Here is a 19,340-nt window from a genome sequence, read left to right as displayed (position 1 = left end):
ATTAAATCCCAAATGGAGAGTAATACTACCACCAGGCTGATGGAAGGAGGCAAAATACTGACCAATCTCACAGTGTGTGTAAGTGACAGCCTTTTTATTTGATGCAGTATGTCATTTGTTACCAAACAGTACAGTTCTCTTTTGAAATGCTTTCATCTTCATCATGATGGTAACCTCACAGGCCTGAACAATCCATTCTTTTAGCATTGAGAATCCAGGCTGGAAATTCCAAAGATGCTCTGTTTGATGTAGAAAGAGGCAACTGTTTTTCTTACACCTTTATCTTTTACATTTGAATGAATAAGGAATGGAAGAATGCCTGTTTGTTAAAACTTGCCTAAAACTTGGGTCATTTTAGATTTAACTAAAATGCACTGAGGGCTTTTAACAGGAAAGCAGCAACGTCAAAGTACTGCTTTTATATTTTGGGAATTATTGTTTTCTAGGTTTATTTATTTGGAAATTATTGTTTTTAGCAGTTAATGACACTTAAAAATGTTGATATATATGAAACATCCGAAGCCTGCTACTAGAGAAACTGAAGACACTAGGATATTCTTTACCTTTGCATAATATAATTTTTAAGTCATTTTAGGAGTGGTTCAAGTCCTTCTAAAAACATGGCCAGGCAATCTGTAGAGATCAAAGGAAATGTATTACTGAAAAAATTAACCTAATAATTTATCTGTCACTCTAAGTTATGGAAAAGTATAGTAGTGGCAAAATTAATAAGATATTACTTCAGATTTCAAAAATCACTATTCATTTTAAAAATAACTCCGAATTTTAGAAGCCCATCTGTTGAAAATAAAAGATTCAAGTGGTATGAAAAGTACTTGATGGGACCATGCAAATATTGTTAAATAATTTTTAGCAGTCTTATTTTTACAGGATTCTTGACATTTATTTATCCAATAATCATTTGTTAAACCTTATTACAAGCCAGTCACTTCTAGGTTCTGGAAATACAAAGATAAATATGGAATTTTTGTCCCTGATGTCATAAAACTTGCAAATTTAAAGGGAATATGGACAGAGTTAAACAGATGCTACTTCCTAAGAGAGCCAGTCAAAATGTGTTGGAGGATAATGGACAGATCAATAGAAATGTCTTGAATTGGCCAGGTAGACATTGCAGAGGAAGTGAGTAGGAATTATGTAGCAAGGCTGGGGCAAGAAGGTGATTCCATGAAGAACTGTGGAGGCGACTAAGAGCCGGCCTATAACGTGACTGTTGAGATGCAGCTCTTAACAAACGTAGTGGTGACAGCCACACAGGCTAGTGTGTGAAACCTTCGTGCTGGACTGAAGAGGTCTGGCTGTATCTCGTGGAAAACAAGAAGCCACTGGTGGACTTGAAACCTGGGGAAAACATGATAATCATTAGATCTGCATGAAAAAGACCCTTCACAGACGACTGGGTGAAGATGTCCAGTGGAACTCAATTAAAGCACTAAAAGATAAAATTAAGGAATTTTTCCAGAAAGAGCAAAAATAAAAGAAGTAAAACATGTAAAAAAGGGAAAAGAGCTTTAACAGTCCAGGGAGGGTAAACATCTGAATAAGAAGAGTTCAAGGGGAAAAGAACAGAGAAAAATATATTAGGAAGTCTCAGAAAAATAATTGAGGAAAATATCCCAGGATCTAGAGTTTCAAGATTGAAAAGGCCCACGAGCCACTTGGCAAATGGTTGAAAGTAGACTAAGACACTTCACTGTGAAATTTCTAAACTTTGTTTCCATAGAGAGAAAAAAAAAAAAAAAAGATTGCATATAAAGGATCACAAATAGCTTCAGGTTTCTTAACAGCAACATTGGAAACCAGAAGACAGTGGAAATTTCAACTTGGAATTCTATGCTCAGGAAAATTATTGAGCAAGCATGTTGTTGATTGAGGATAGAAATAGAGATAAATCTTCATCTTTCACGGTGGGGCACCAGTAGATACTGCCTAACACTGAACAGTCAAGAAGTAAGATTATAAGCATGTTATTGACAGAATGGAGGTATAAATACCAGAACAGTCATCTCTAAGAATTCAAAGTGCTTATTTCTGGGGAAGATAAGATGAATAAATCCTGGGGATCTAATGTACAGCATGGTGACTGCAGCTAGTAATACTGTGTCGTGTTCTTGAAATCTGCCAAGAGAGTAAACCTTAAGTGTTCTTACCACAACTTAAGTATTCTTACCACAGCGAGGTGAAAAAAGTAACTTTGTGAGGTGATGGCCAATTACCTGACTATGGTAACCATTTCACAAAGTCTGCCTGTGTCATCGCATTGTACACATTCAGCACATACAGTTTTGTTCGTCATTTAATTACACCTCAGTGAATTTTAAAAAATTTAGTTTTGGAAGCAGGAACTGCCTTTAGTTTGCAGGTAGCCAAGTGGAGCTGTGTATAATAGTAAGCTGAGAACATTTCACCGTGGAATTTGGAAACTAGAAATACAAATTTATAGGTGTGGTTAGATCTCAGGAGTTGAAGTAATTTTATAGAAAATCTGTTGAAGGGAGAAAAAAAAGATCTAAGGCTAGAACATACTATCCTGGTATGTTTTTATTAAGGTAGAAGAATGCCCTCCTAAATACTGTAACCTGCCTGGTCTGGTCACGTGTGGCGCACATGTGAAAGAGCACAGATACCTATGTGTGCTCCCACTTTATGAGGGTAAATTATTAGATCTTACCATGGAAAATGATATGACTTGTATTTCAAAGTCTGTTCTAGTATATTCCTTTGTTTTTCTTGGAAATGCCAGAGATAATAGTAACCTTTTTTTTTTTTTTTTCCTTTTGGAAGAATCCTGCAGACCTTGACTACCATAAGTAATACCTTGTTTTTTAAATAGTTCTTTTTTTAACCAAGTATTGTCAACACATAGTATTCTAGTTTAATCCTTTCATCAGCCAAATGGGTTAAGTAATATGAGCTCTCCCTTTCTAACATAAGGAAACTGAAACAGACAAAAAGATTCAGTGACTTGTTCAGGGTCACATGGTAAGACATTTTGGTTAAAAATATACATCTCCCTACTCTGTTCGTGGATCTTTCTACAACTTTTGAATGCATTGCACAGCTGAGACGGGACTAGAATGGGGTCCTGAAAACTAAAGGTCAGTCTTGTCTTTTAGGGTTTTTGTTGGGAAGCTTCAGTGAGTATCTGGTAAGATCACCGAAGCAACAGGTCTAAAATCAGGGGAAATTGGGTGACTGCCAGACTTTCCCCAATTCTCGGTAGAAAAGTTGCCTCAGAGGGTCTTAAACAAACTAGTCCCCCAGGATGACTCTGTAAAGCATTTACTGGCTGACATTCAGAAATATCTGAATTTAAAGAGGCACTGTTTTATTGAACTTGCTAGCAGTGTGCAACCATTTGGGCGGAGGACGATTGTCAAAGATATTAATGAAATATTAATATAAGCAGTTAATTTTCAAAGTGGGTCAGAATTTATGCTGTAGATTTTCTTTCACCTGTTCTAATTCTTTTCCACCAGTTTGAGAATTTTATAATATTTGTTTCTTAAAATTATTTGTTCCGTAAGTAAGACAGATTGAGATAGGAATAAGCATTTGGTTATAACTGAGCAAATTAGTCAGAATTTGGGTACCGGTGGCTCAGACAGTAAAGTGTCTGCCTGCAATGCCGGAGACCCAGGTTTCAATCTGTGGGATGGGAAAATCCCCTGGAGAAGGAAATAGCAATCCATTCCAGTATTCTTGCCTTGGAACTCCCATGGACAGAAGAACCCGGTGGGCTACAGTCCATGGGGTCACAAAGAGTTGGACACGACTGAGCAACTTCACTTCAAGATTATATATTATTTTGATAAAATTGAGCTTTAAGATACTGGGTCCTCTTATTTATATAAAAATCTTAAGAAACTTGAATTCTATCAATGCTTTAAAAAGGTTATTTTTTTGAAATCAATGAAATATAGTACAGCTGCTTTAAAAAACAGGCAGTTGCTTGTAGTTATACCACTCAGCAGTTTCATGCTAGGCAGTTTCACCCTAGAGATATGAACATGTTTATTTACACAAAGACTTGGACACAAATATTTATAGCAATTTTATTCATGAGAGCCAAAAATTGATCACAACTCAGATGCTCAGCCATGGGTGAATGGATGGACAAATTGCATTCTGGTCATAGGATGGAATCCATTCAGCAACAGAAAGAAATGATCTACTGATCCACATAATAAAATGATAACATACTGTTTGATTTATATGAAATGATACAAAATTCTAGAACAGGCAAAGTTAATTCATGGTGACAAAAAGTGTCAGTAGTTGCCTGGGGCCAGGGAAGAGAGGTGGGGATTGACCATAAAAGAGCACAAGGGGACTCTTTCAGGTAATGAGGGGACTTTTGATGTTCATGTCTATATTTCTTGTAACATATCTGGGATTTTGTTTTCATCGGGTATGGTAGGGTTACAGACAGAGCCAACTGCCTTTGAAAGAAGAAGTTATTACTTACAGTTCCCAAGAGAGGGGGTGTGCCAGGCATTCAGGGCCACATGGGAGGTTCCAGGGCTGGTCAACAGGGAAGAGGGATGGGCAAGCATGGCCTGGTGCCTTTATCGTGGTCTCCCTGGGAAAGGCAAGGTAGAGCAAGAGATCATTTTAGATTGCCTAGTTTGAACAGTTTCAGTGGTTTCAGGCTACATGATAGTCCTAGTTGTCCAACGCCTGGTCCTGGGGTGGCTGAAACCTGGAAAAATGTTGACTCACATGTGAAGTTCCATAAAGGAGGAGGTTGGGGATATGGACTTGGCATTGAAAGGTGTGCTCCCCAGGGTTTGTCTAGGATTATCTAGCCCTGGAAGTGGCATGCTTCCATGGTGACTCAGTGGTAAAGAATCCACCTGCCAATGCAGGAGATGTGGGTTTGATCCCTGGGTCGGGAAGATCCCCTGGAGAAGGAAATGGCAACCCGTTCTTTGCCTGGGAAATGCCATGGACAGAGGAGCCTGCGGGTTACAGTCTGTAGGGTTACAGAGTCATACCCACCTTAGCGACAAAACAAGAACAGAAGGGGCACTCTGTCCAGCCAGCCAGCCCCTAGTATATCAAAACATTATAAAGTGCAGAAAAAAGACTGATTGCTACACAGATATATATGTCTGCTGTATGTAAATTATACCTCAGTAAAGTCGATTTGAAAAGTTTTTTAAAATAGTGAAATATAATGGTGAAATTTCATGTGCCCATGAAATTAAACAGGGTAGGAAAATTCATCCTCAAATGCATTAAACATTTTCAAACAATACCCATGTCTGTAAAAGGACAAGTGCAGCACTGAATACTTCACAGGTTTTTTCAGGCTGTTCCTTCCACTTCCTCCCCTGGGTCATGACCCTTTTCCTTAATTCAGTGAAAAAAAAAAGAAAAGGCAGCTTTTTCACTTAGATGATGTCTGGGGTTATACAGCCTCTCTGAGTCCTTTGCTGCCATATTCCTAAAGTCTGTGATGACAGTTAGGGCTGGGTGAACAGCTTCGAGCCAGCTTCTCCTTTAGCGTTTCCAGTGACGGAGTTCAGTGTTTCATACAGCACGTTACGGAGTGGTTTCCTAGTGGAGCATAAGTGGTCACGGAAAGTGCTGCCTTGTGTTCACATGACATTGGTTTCCTTGTAACTGGTCTCCCTTCCTGGTTGGACTGTGCACTCAGGTTACATAGGATTCCTCTCATCCTTCTTCCATGTCACTTCTCTTCAGATGTTTCGAGATGACTTTCAGATATTTCAAGATGACTATCATTTCCCGCTGAGTTCTTTCATTTCCCAAGTTCACTCCTTTCCCAGCTTATCTAACTCACTTTTTTGCATTTCCTTGGTTCCCATTCTTTCTTTCACTGATTCTCCTTTAATTCTGATTTCCAGCAACAAACCTTCTCTCTCTATTTCCATTGACTTGGTACACACTTGTACAGGCGTTCACGAGAGAGAAAAGTGGAGGCAAGATGGTGGGGAAGGAAGACTGAACACAGTAAAATAGGAGTGTGTATATGAGTTTAACAACCAGACACACCTGGAGAATCGGTTCTGGCTCATCCTAATGACCTTGAGCAAGTTACTTAATTTCTTTGGGCCTCAGTTTTTTACTTGAAAGATTTTGACAGTGCTGATTCTCTCCTGAGGATAGAGGGGTGTGTGTGTGTGTGTGTGTGTTTGTATCACTTTGTAGGTCTAGCATGTAGTAAGCACTCAGTGTAGAAGAAGGGAAGGTGTTTTCTGTAAATTCACCAACTCTAGCTCTAGCCTCAAACCTAAAATCTGTGGGCCAATCACTGTGCAGTGCTTTAAAATCCAGAGCCACAAGATCACTAAAAGCAAAACTGGAGGAAGGCCTGGGAGAAGAACAGCTGCCTAGTCAGTGGTAGGTTAGTCGTGTTATCTTAATATATAAAGAAGAGCCTGTTACAAGTAACCAATGGCTATACACCCAAAGACTTTTCACCTTGTTCAATTTTTTCATGCTTTGTGTTCTTCTGACCAAATTTGTTATGTTATGGCATCTATCTGAATAGCAGTGTTTATTCTGTAGGAAATAGTTCCCCTGGAAATAACTCCGTAAAATTAATCAGATAATATTAAGTTCCCTTAATAATCTAGAGTAACTTGACATTGCAGCTCTGAGTGGTGCCCAAATACACACACAAGAACACACTTTTAAATACATACTCCCACTCTGGGTTAACAGTAATAAGCTTATAGAGCATGGAGCAAAGGTTTTTCATATAAGATTTTTTCATGTAAGATTCTTTCTAAATGTATTTTTAGGAACCTTGTCAAGGCAGTATAGCAAAGAGAAGGCATGATGTACCTTAGGTTTCCTCAACCAGGAATAAATGGAAGATTTCCATTTCTAGCACCATTGAGCTGTCACTTCCCATATAACCAATTCACCTAATTTTCATTTTTAATCAACTCAGTTTAAAAATGACATATTAACTAAAATGAAAAGTAACCATATGAGTGATTTATAAAACATATTATATTGTCTTGCTATAATCGATGGCGTTCATTCATTGCGTTCTTTAATTTTTGTTCCTTTCTGATAAATTTTTCTACTTAATGTACTTTTCAGCATGCAAGTAAGAAAAGCCGGGTTATAATGATCAGAGATTCTCTGGACTATGAAGGACACAGTGGCTGCTAGTGCTGTATCATGGTACCCTGAGTCAAGATGGCCTTGGTTTTGCTTGTGTAATATTTGAAAAATGCTGATAGAACTTATGTGACTTTTTAATGTATCTTTTCCTCTAGAACATTTATATAATGACCTTTTATTTCCAACCCAATCAGAGGATACAATATTGTGATTATTCAGGTGCTTTTTAAAATAAGCATTAGGTGTATTTATGACACAATTTTTTCATTTTTCATAATTATAATAGAATTAAATACTATCATGTCTTATGTGGCAGAAGATAACAGACTCCATTTTAGTGAATTACCTATTTTAAATACCATGATATTGGGGGGTGTATAGTATTTTATTGGGGGGAAAGTATTTTAATGGCAATCCTTATCTAATATAGCATTCCAGAGCAATTAAAATAAAACTTTTTGTTCTGCTTTTTTTTCAATTTCAGAGATAGTATTTTTTCATTGGGGAAACTTAGTAATATATCCATAAGCATAAGGAAAGTTAAAGGACTTCCCTGATGGTCTAGTGGTTAAGAATCCACTTTCCAGTGCCAGGGACACAGGTTCAATCCCTGGTCAGACAACTAAGATCCCACATGCTGCAGGGCACCTAGGCTCACATGAGGCAGCTACCGAGCCCATGCACTGCAACTAGGGAAACCTGGGCACTGCAGCTAAAGAGCCCACGTCCTGCAGTGAAGACCCAGCTCAGCCAAAACTAAAAATAAAGGGAAAGTTAAATAGCAATTTAATTCCTCACTCAGAGGTAGCCACTTTCACTGTTTGGTAGTTTCCCTTATGTGAATATTCAGGGAAATAATTGAACCATACCACTCCATAACCAACCCCTCTCATACAAAAATGTGTAGTAAGCATTTTTCATAATTTTAAATATCTTAAGAAACAGTCTTTATAATAGTTTCATTATAAAGATAGATAGATAGATCCTAATTTACTTAGGGACTTTATATTTTGTGTGTATATTAAATGGTACCCTGAAGAATTTTAAAAAGGTAACGTGGATGATGATAGTGAAGATGGTAGTATGTAGCTCTGCACATTTATCATGATTTTCTGAAGGCTAAGGACAGTCTGGATCAAAAGGAGTGCAGAACTGTAAGGCTTAGGATGCATCTTGCAAAAATACCTACCAGTTTGCATGTACATCTCTGCAGACTTTTTCCAAGCATGCATTTTGTTTGTTTTTGCCAATTTGTAGACAAAGACATTTTATTTTTGAAATTTGCATTTATTTAATTATAAGGCTGAACATTCTGATGATTACCAGTTTGTCCTCTTTCATGTTTCTGAAGTCTGCTAGTTTTATGTTTTATGGAGAGGTTTCTCATTATTTATACCAGATCCAAGCACAAGGACCCTGTCTACCATGTCCTTGCATAGTCACACCTCAAAGACTGTTAAATGAATAACTGTATAACTGTATATCTGTTGTGAGTTTTCTGATTTTTCCCAATAAATTTGCCTTAATTTTTGACAGCTATTTTAAGATGTAACTGGCATACAAAACTTTCACATATTTAAAGTGCAATATGATGCCGTTTGCTGTATGCAAGTAATACCTGTGACACTCTCACCGCATTCAAGATAATGAATATGCTGTTCATCCTAATGGGTGGATATATGTTCCTCATGCCCAAGTAGGTACTTCATCCCAACCCTCCTTGTCTCCTTGCACTCAGGCAACTATTAATCAGCTTTTTGTCACTATAATATGCATTTTCTAAAAGTTTATAAAACTAAGGTCATAAAATATATACCTTCTTTTATCTGTCTTCTTTCATACAGCATGATGTTTTTGCAGATTCATCCGTACTGTAGTGCAGATCAGTAATTTATCCTTTTACATTGCCAAGGAATGTTACATTGAATGGATATATCACAGTTTGTTTAAACTCTCACCTGTTGTTGAACATTTGGATTGCTTCTGGTTTGGGGCTACTATAAATAAAGCTGCTGTGAACATTCTTTGTGAACGTGATCTTTTTTTCTCTTGAATAAGTAGGAAGGGATTGGCTGAATCATATGGTAGGTGTATCTTTATCTTATGAAGAAAATGCCTGACTTTCTTCTAAGTAATTGTACCGTTTTACATTACCACTAGCAGGGTATAAGACTTCCACTTCCTCCTCATTCTTGTCAGCACTTGGTATAGTCTTCAGAAATTTTTTAGCCATTCTAATAGGTTTGTGATTATATCTCTTTGTGGTTTTAATATACATTTCTTTAATAACTAATGATGTTGAGCATCTTTTTATGTCCTTATTTGCAAGCCACATCTTTTTTTTTTGGTGAAATATTTCTTTAGATCTTTTGCTTGTCTTTTAAATTGCATGTTTGTTTTCTTATTATTAAGCTTTGAGAGTACTTTATTCTGGATATAAGGTCTTTCTATATGTATTATTTACAATCATTTTTCTCCCACTCTGTGACTTGTTTTTTCCTTCTCTTAATAGTGTTTTTTAAAGAGCAGAAGTCTTTAATTTTGGAGTCTACTTATTAGTTAGCTACTCTGTGGATTGTGCTTTAGATGTCCCATATAAGATATCTTTGCTTGATAAAAAACCAGAGTGCTTTAGAAGTTTTGTAGTTTTAGGTTTTACATTCAGATATGTGATGCACTTTGGATTTATATGTGGTGTGAGGTATGCCTCACAGTGTTGTCATTTTTTGCATATGGATGTCCAGTAGTCCAAGTACCATTTGTTAAAGTGATGCTTTTTCCTGTGTTGATTTCCCTCTGCACCTTCATGAAAAATCAGTCAGCCATATATGTGTGGATTTATTTCTGAACTCTGTATTCTGTTCCATTGATCTATTTGTTTTTTTTTAATATAAATTTATTTATTTTAATTGGAGGCTAATTACTATACAATATTGTATTGGTTTTGCCATAACATCAACATGAATTTATCTTTATACTGTCTTCATACTTTTGGCTTTATAATAATCTTGAAATTAGAGTAGTATTTTCCTTCCACTTTTGTCTTATTTTTAAAAATGATTTTGGCTATCCTAAGTTCTTTGCATTTCCATGTGAATTTCTGCAAAATGTCTGTTGGTAGTTTTATTAAGCTTATATTGAATCGATAACACCTGTTTGCAGAGAATTACCATTTTAACTATATTGACTCTTCTGACCTATGAACATGGTATATATCTCTCCATTCACTTAGGTCTTTAAAAATTTCTCTTATCATTGTTTTGTAGTTTTCAGTATTTTACATCTTTTTGTTAGATTTACCCTTAGTTATTTCATATTTGTGATGTCATTACAAATAGTATTTTAAATTTTATTTTCTGATTTATTGTTTCAGTTTCTGATTTGTATATGAAATGTAATTGATTTTTGTATATTGGTCTTGTATTCTTTAAGCATGTTGAACTCAGTTATTTTTATAGATTCCATTGAATTTTCTACATAGACAATCATTCCATCTGCAAATAAAGACTGTTTTATGTCTTGTTTTTCAGTATGGATGCATTTTATTCATTTTCGCTTTATTGCACTGGCTGGAACTTCCAATGCAATATTGAATCAACGTTGTAATAGTAGATATCCTCCTCTTGTTTGTAAATTTAGAGGGAAAGCATCCAGTTCTTTTCTGTTTGGCATGATACTAGCTGTAGATTTTTCATAGATATCCTTGTACCAAGTTGAGGAAGTTTCCTTCTATTCTTATTTTTCTAAATGATCATTTTTTAATAGATGTTGGATTTTGTCACATGTGTTTTCTGCATCTATTGATATGATCATACAGTTTTCCTTTTTTCACTTCACAAATACAGTGAATTACATTGATTCTGAATATTAAACAAGTGTGCATTCCCAGGATAACCTTACATGGTCAAGGTGTGTCATATTGTTGGATTTGATTTGCTAACATCTTAAAATTTTTGCATTTGTGTTAAGGAGAGATTTTGGTCTGGAGGTTTCTTTCCTTCTCATGGTTTTTTGTCTGATTTTGGTGTCTGGATAATGCTGGCTCGTTGAATTAGGTAGTTACAGTTCCCTCCTTTCAGTTTTCCAAAAGAATTTGCTTATAATTGGTATTATCTCTTCCTTAAATATTTGTTAGAATTCTCCAAAGAAACTTTCTGGACCTAGAGTTCTTTGATGGGTGATTTTAACTAAAACTTCGATTTCTTTGAAAATACAGGGCTCACTTTTTGAATGAGCTTTGGTAGCTTGTGTCTTTCAGAATAATTATTCATTTTATTTAAATTATCAAATGTATAGCCAGGTGTTTTTAAATAGCAGTGATATCTGTAGTGGTGTCACCTCTCTCATCTAAAGGGTTATATTTCAAAGAAATTTGAGTATCAAGACAAAAACCTTATATGCTTACCATGAAGTTCCCATTTCTAGTATTGAAATATTCCTTTCTGTGTATAGATCTATATTCTAATCAGGTATCCTGTTCCTTCTGCTTAAAAGACATCATTTTACATTCCTTGTAGTTTGGGTGAGCTCATAATGAATTCCTTTAGCTTCTGTATGAACAGAAATGACTTTGTTTCTCTCCTATTTTTGAAAGATAGGTTCTATGAACATAGAATTCTAGATTACAGATTTTTGTTTTCTTTCAGTACTTTAAACATGCTGCTCCACTTGTCTTCTCAGTTGCATCACCTCACTTTAAATTTTTCCTTTTTTCACTAGTTTTGGACAGTTTGGTCATGATATGCATTGGTGTAGTTTTCATGTTTCTTGTGCTTTAGGGTTTGTTTTTGGTTTTGTTTTTAGCTTTTCAGATATGTTTATAGCTTTATTCAAATTTGGAAGTTTCTACCACTATTCCTTAAAAAATAATTTTTTTGATTTTGCATGTCTTTCTTTTCCAGTTACTGGATCTATTAGGTGGCTTAAAGTTTTCCTAGAGCACAAATGATGGTCTGTCCTGATGATCTGGTTTGTTTTTGTTTTTTTCTTTTCACTCCTTTCTTCCTGAGTTTCATTTTGGACAGTCTCAATTTCTATGCCTCCAAGTTTTCCAATATTTTTCTTCCAACACGTCTAATATGCTGATAATCCTATCCAGTGTACTTTTTAATTTTATGTATTGTAATTTACATCTCTGGAAACTTTACTTGGGTCATTTTTATATCTTTTATATCTTTCCTGTTCATACTTAAATTTTTGAACATATGAAATACAGGTTATACACTTAATGTCCTTGTCTGCTATTTCTAACATCTATGTCAGATCAGGATCAGTTATTTTTTTCACTGTCACGTGCATTTTCCTACCTCTTTGATAATTCTTTGTCAGCTGTCAAAATTCATGTCAGCTGAATTTTACTTTGTTGGATGATGGATATTTTTGTCTTTCTATAAATATTTTTGAGCTTTGCTCTTAATACACAGCTAGGACACTTGGAAATAGTTTGATCCTTTTTGGTCTCTCTTTAAGATATGTTTTGTAAAACCAAAGAAATGCTTGGTATAGGGTCAATTATTCCCCCTTACTAAAGCAGGATTCTTCTTTATACTCTACCCAGTGTCCCACGATTTCGGAGATTTTCCAGTCTGACTGGTAAGAGCAGGTGATATGCCTGTTCTTCCGTGAGTGTTGGGCACTGTGGATCTTTCCCGGCCTCAGGTGGTTTCCTCCATGGTATGTGCTGATAGGTGCACAAGTGAACACCTGATAAGGATGCTCTTCATTCCTTTCTTTCCTTCTCTCTCCAGCTCTTTTCCTCATTACTCTGGATGTTTCCGTCAACATTCTCCTTTCCTGTAATGTGGGTGACAGAAAACAAATGTTTTCTCTCTCTCAAAGGTCAATCTTTGTGACTTGAGGTTCACTGTTTTGAAATATTATTTCATGTATTTTGTCTGTGTCTTGATTGTTTCAGGAAGGAGGGAAAATCTGGCCTCTGTTATTCAGTCTTGGCTGGAAGTAGAAGTCATGCCCTTTTATTTTACCTAGTTTTCTACTTTAAAAACATTTAAAATTTTCAATGAACAAATTCATCAGTCTCTACCTTAATGTCTTTGTCTTTGGCATCATACTTAGAAACATGGCAGTTTTTGAAGTATACAAAAAATATTTACCTGTATTTTTCCAAAGACTTTGTCTTATTTTTATATACATTTGCATAGCTTATTAACATGGAACCCACATTCTAGATAATTTGGAAAATATCTAAAATGGAAGGGAAAACAACTCTAATTACATAAACAAAAGAAATATACATATTAACATATTTCCTGTCATGCATTTTTCTGTGCCTTTGTTTTAGCTGTAATCCTAGTGTGTCGGTCATTTGGTGTGTTCATCCAGTATATTATATCATCAGTATTTACCATGCTGCTGCATAATCTTCAAAATTGCATTTTAATGACTGAATTATGTTTCATCAAATGATTATATTGTAGTTATACTTCCTTTACCTACATTGTTAAACATTTTAGTTATTTCTTAAATAGAACCTAAAATATAATTATCAGGCAGGACGTATTTAGGGAACCTCAGCTTTGCCTACTTGCACATTTCCCTGACACCATGAGGGCAGGGAGATGGGTACAATTCACTCTCAATGTGTCACATTACTCCCTCTCCAAGCCCATACCTGAGCAGTCAGTAAAATCCTGTGTCTATGAGAAAGGAATAAAACTTTAATTCCTAATAGTTCACTCCGTTTCTTATTACTCATATAAATAAAGACTTTTTATTTAAAAAATAAAGCTTGTAATTTATGTTTTTGTATATTTTCACATGGCATCTCAGTTCTTTCCTAATTATTACTTGTCTTGGTTAATTTTAGGACAGCTGTTATTCAAGTCAACGACATCATCATGCAGAGTTCATTTTCAGTACCACCAAAAGATCAAGGTAAGATAAGCTATGCCAGGGAAAATGGTAATGTGTGTGTTGTAAGGAGTTTTAATTGATACGTTTAATGTCACTGCCTACTACCCAAAGGGTGACTTATTTCTGGAACTAAGAACAAAAATTCTAATTGTATATGAAAGTTTATTTATTTTGGTAAATTACTTGAGTGTCTATGGAACCATGCTTTATAAATGACACTTCTCCTTTCCTGGAGACTGATTTCCAGTCCTAAATATTCATTGGAAGGACCTATGTTGAAGCTGAAACTCCAATACTTTGGCCACCTGATGTCAAAAACTGACTCATTGGAAAAGACCCTGATGCTTGGGACGATTGAAGGCAGGAGGAAAAGGGGACGACAGAGGATGAGATGGTTGGATGGTATCACCGACTCAATGGACATGAGTTTGAGTAAGCTCTCGGAGTTGGTGATGGACAGGGAAGCCTGGCATGCTGCAGTCCAATGGGGTTGCAAAGATTCAGACATGATTGAGTGACTGAACTGAACTGAACCCCTTTTCTGAGAGCAGGGTCATCTCATTCCACACAAAATTCGCAGAGCCCAGGCCATCAGCCAGCAGCTAACTGGTGTTAGTAGATGTTAAATGAGGTTGCATAGTATTGGCTTAAAAAAAGAAAACTTTAGTATTTTTAAAAAGTATTTTTAAAATATTTATTTATTTATGGCCGCACTGGGTCTTTGTTGCTATGTGTGGGCTTTCTCTAGTTGCAGCAAGTGGAGGCTACTCTGTAGTTGTGGTGCCGAGCTTCTCATTGTGGTAGCTTCTCTTGTTGTGGAGCATGGCCTCTAGGGCAAGGGATCAGTAGTTGTGACCCACAGGCTTAGTTGCTCTGTAGTGTGTGTGATCTTCCCAGACCAGGGATCTAACTCATGTCCCCTACATTGGCAGGTGGATTCTTAACCATTGGACCACCAGGGAAGCCCCAGAGTATTGGCTTTACCGAAGCAGAATGACATGTGTTCTAGTGAGAAAGATGTATACAAGTATATATACATATATATTCATGCACACATGTGCAAACATAACATACATATACAGAGAGGGTATTTTCTTATTCATTTTTGACCTAGTTTTTCCTATATACCCATTTTAAAAAAGAAATGTAAAAGAAACAAATTCCCCTCCATATGATTTTTTTAAATGAAAATCATGATTTCTTAACAAGAGCTCCTGGACCTTTTAGAAAAGCAGTTTATGGGTACAGATAATCATTTTTGAGTAAAGAGTAATTTAATTTTCCTCAGCATGCAGAACAAACAAAGCCTAATCTTTAAGAGGAATTCAAGTCTTTCCCTGGACAGAAGAGAAGTTTTGATACGTGTGTGAGAAAAAAAAAAACAAAACTGCCTTTAAATGATTCAGAATTGGGCTTTGCTTGTAGAAGATGTGGGCTTCCCTGGTGGCTCAGCGGTAAGGAATCCACCATGCAGGAGATGCAGGTTCAATCTCTGGGTCAGGAAGATCCCCTAGAGAAGGAAGTGGCAACCCACTCCAGTATTCTTGCCTGGGAAATCCCATGGATGAGAAGCCTGGCAGGCTGCAGTCCATGGAGTCACAAAGAGTCAGACATGACTGAAGCAACTACACAGAAACAACAGTGGAAGGTGTAACTGTTAGTGCATGGAAGGAATTTGCTTTAAAGAATCCTTAACTGGAGAAAACATTCTCTGCCAAAGTGGAAGGTAGTGTCATAGCTATAAAGAGCGTGGGATGTTTGAAAATCATGTCTGCCCCTGAATTGCATAACCTCAGGTACATCACTTGACCTTAACTTTCTCATCTATAAATCTATAAAATGAAGATAGTAAGTCCTACCCTCTAGGTGATGTGGAGATGAAAAGAGATAATATATGTAAATCACCCCAGACATTGCTCGCTGTAGAGCAGGCCCTTATGAGATGATGCCGGCTCTTGTTCTTAATGGTGGTTATTAATATCCAAGTGCCCTCCGCCTGTAAAGGCTGATGCAGTGAGATGGGCAGAGCTCCCTCCTGCTTGGGGTGGGTGCCTTGTAGCCTTCAGAGGCCAAGCGTGACCCTGAATTAAATTTAATATATGAATGCTTAAAGCTATTTCAGGCTTCCCCGGTGGCTCAGCGATAAACAATCGGCCTGCAGTGCAGGAGCCGCAGAAGATGCAGGTTCGAGCCCTGGGTCAGGAAGATCACCTTGAGAAGGGCATGGCAGCCCACTCCAGTATTCTTGCCTGGAGAATCCCATGGACAGAGGAGCCTGGTAGGCTACAATCCATGGGGGATGCAAAAAATCGGACATGACCGAGCGACCTAGCACATATGCATGAAAAGCCATTTCAATCCAAAGTAGGCAGAAATTAGAATTTGTATCATGAGAAATTATATAATTAATTAAAATAAATAAATATAAACTGATTATATTGGTCAGAAAAAATAGTATCATACATATGAGGCCTAAGAATTGCCCACTTATTCTTGAATTTACTCATTTATCAAATGTTTTCTGTATGTCCTAGATTGCTATTAATATTGTTTAACAAAGAAAAATTGCAGATTTTTAAATTATGGTTTTGTTTATATTTCTTTCATCAAATATAATTACTTATGGAACATGAGAAGTTTGCTGAGCATATTTCATTTATTAATTAAATGCTGAGTGATTTATGTCTGTCTATAAAGTATGGTACTTTTGAATTTCAGACTTGTAAGCATGTGTGGATGCAAACACAACATGCACTAATGTATGAAATTCAAGTAGGACATCACAGCAGAGTTGTGGGGCTTAAGAAAACCCATGGCATCATTTACTATCTTCTAACAAAATTTCTTACAATGGAAGCAGATTTAATGATCACATAAAGTGGAGAGTGAAAAAGTTGGCTTAAAGCTCAACATTCAGAAAACGAAGATCATGGCATCTGGTCCCATCACTTCCTGGGAAATAGATGGGGAAACAGTGGAAACAGTGTCAGACTTTATTTTTCTGGGCTCCAAAATCACTGCAGATGGTGACTGCAGCCATGAAATTAAAAGACGCTTACTGCTTGGAAGGAAAGTTATGACCAACCTAGATAGCATATTGAAAAGCAGAGACATTACTTTGCCAACAAAGGGTTCGTCTAGTCAAGGCTATGGTTTTTCCTGTGGTCATGTATGGATGTGAGAGTTGGACTGTGAAGAAGGCTGAGCACTGAAGAATTGATGCTTTTGAACTGTGGTGTTGGAGAAGACTCTTGAGAGTCCCTTGGACTGCAAGGAGATCCAGTCAGTCCATTCTGAAGGAGATCAGCCCTGGGATTTCTTTGGAAGGAATGATGCTAAAGCTGAAACTCCGGTACTTTGGCCACCTCATGCGAAGAGTTGACTCATTGGAAAAGACTCTGATGCTGGGAGGGATTGGGGGCAAGAGGAGAAGGGGACAACAGAGGATGAGATGGCTGGATGGCATCACTGACTCGATGGACGTGAGTCTGAGTGAACTCCAGGAGTTGGTGATGGACAGGGAGGCCTGGCATGCTGCAATTCATGGGGTCGCAAAGAGTCGGACACGACTGAGCGACTGATCTGATCTGATTCAATCTGAAGACAGTACTTACCAGGAACTATGCCAGATGCTATGAAGAATCCAAAGATAAATCAGACAGAAGACTGTGCTATTATAAAACACAAAATCCTCGTAGAACAGCAGACATGTATATAATCAAACAGAATAAAGCATGACAAATGCTGCGCTAGACCTGAATATGGTATACCTGGAGAACAGTTGATTGAGCCAGAAGTTTGAGGCTGGTCAGGAAACATGACCAGACGTGGCATTTGCTCAGGACATGAGCACAAGTATAGAAGACAGAGAATGGGGGTTAGGGGGTCAAGGGACATGGATTAAAGCTGGGAGAGAACTAGATGAAACTCATTAGAAATTCCAGTGCCTTCTATTTAAATGTTTCCTGATTTTGGATAAAGAATTTTAACATTGTAATATCACTCAGATAGTTTGTACTATGTTAAAAGCTTTCCCCTATTATAATAGTGTTGATATTATCCCTTTCTGTGTGAAAATATTATTTACAGAATCTCTAGAAGTTCATCAAATGTATTTTGTTACAATTTTCTATCTTTTCATATTTTCAGGTTTTGGAGATGTATGGTTTTCCCAAAGCTTTCTTTTTTTGTTTGACATTTTCAAATGAGGAACTAATAATGTAAGGACATGTATTTTGTGTTGGAACACAGCAAACTGTAGCAAGTGATTAACCATGTTTCTAGGGTGGGGAGGAGGAAAATTACATGCTAAGGCCAGCTACAGTGGTAACCTATACTGTAACTTTGTTGAAGGAAAACACCACTGGGATTGAAAATGCAAATGGATTTGTTATTTGTTATACAAGGAAACATACAAATGAGCAACCTTGCCAAATGTTCCTTTTAGAGGGACAGTTTATGTTTTTTGTGTGCCTGGAAGACGTTGACTGTGGTTTGCCAATTAAGCATGAGTGTTAAGTCCCCATACAGTTAATTAAAACAAGTCCCATTCTTCATTGGTCAGGAAAGAGTCTTAGGTCCAGGGGAGGGCTGTTTTGCTGGAGTCATTCAGAACTCGGAAGACTTTTGCCAGTTTCACCATTCAGTCTTGCTGTTTCGTAGGCAAGACGATTGTGAGTAGAAAGGTCTTACAGAAATCTTCTAACACTTTTCTCAGCTCTGTCATAACATTTATATTGTTTAAACATAGTTATCAAATTGTGTGTGCTGTTTTTATTCAGTAAGAGTAAGAATAAATGGAGCTGGGAAAATGGCAGATGCTTTGAGGCAAGATGTAGTGGGTCTTAATGACCCCCTTTGGAAACATTGCAGTTAGCTGAACATGCTCTGTACAACTCCTACTAATTTTCAAAACCTGTGCATTATTTAACTGTGAAGCCATAACCATTACTGTCTTATCATGTGAATTCAGATTTAAAGCTGGTAAAAAGAAAAAAAAAACACCTTGGATTTTCTGATTCAATAAACTACTATAAAAAATAAATATATCACAGCCTAAAAATATATTCTTATGTCTTACAGACATAAAAATATGTACTTACACCTCACAGAAGTAATAGCATTTCAACTAAAGGATTATTTGGGATAGCTAGTTAATAATATATATATATATATATTTTTTTTTTTTTAAGTTTAGGAAAATAATCTTACTTATTTTAGACTCTTAATATCAGGGGTGTGTGTGTGTTCAGTTGCTCAGTTAGTTCCTTTATAAGCTTCTTCATGAATTTTCTGTCTTTGGTGAGCTTTAAAGCATTCTTGCATATAGTGGTTTCTCAAAT

General features: G+C 36.7%; 1 protein-coding gene across 14 annotated transcripts in view; it reads left to right on the top strand.

Moving 5' to 3' along the window:
• Window positions 1-19,340, top strand: part of ZNF438 (zinc finger protein 438) — a 190,704-nt gene that overhangs the window by 145,488 nt on the left and 25,876 nt on the right. For 13 of the 14 annotated variants that reach the window (XM_006067784.4, XM_025264287.3, XM_025264284.3 and 10 more), the window contains one exon: window positions 13,952-14,019. In XM_006067784.4, coding sequence (XP_006067846.2) covers window positions 13,952-14,019 — 68 coding nt within the window. Of the gene's footprint in view, window positions 1-7,101; window positions 8,822-13,951; window positions 14,020-19,340 lie in introns of all 14 variants that reach the window. The other variant, XM_044928060.2, reaches the window with a different exon arrangement.

This window comes from Bubalus bubalis, chromosome 14 (genome assembly GCF_019923935.1).
Source record: "Bubalus bubalis isolate 160015118507 breed Murrah chromosome 14, NDDB_SH_1, whole genome shotgun sequence".
Classification (NCBI taxonomy): Eukaryota; Metazoa; Chordata; class Mammalia; order Artiodactyla; family Bovidae; genus Bubalus; species Bubalus bubalis.
The sequence above is the reverse complement of the archived record's forward strand: the minus strand, read 5'-3'. Positions and strand labels throughout refer to the sequence as shown.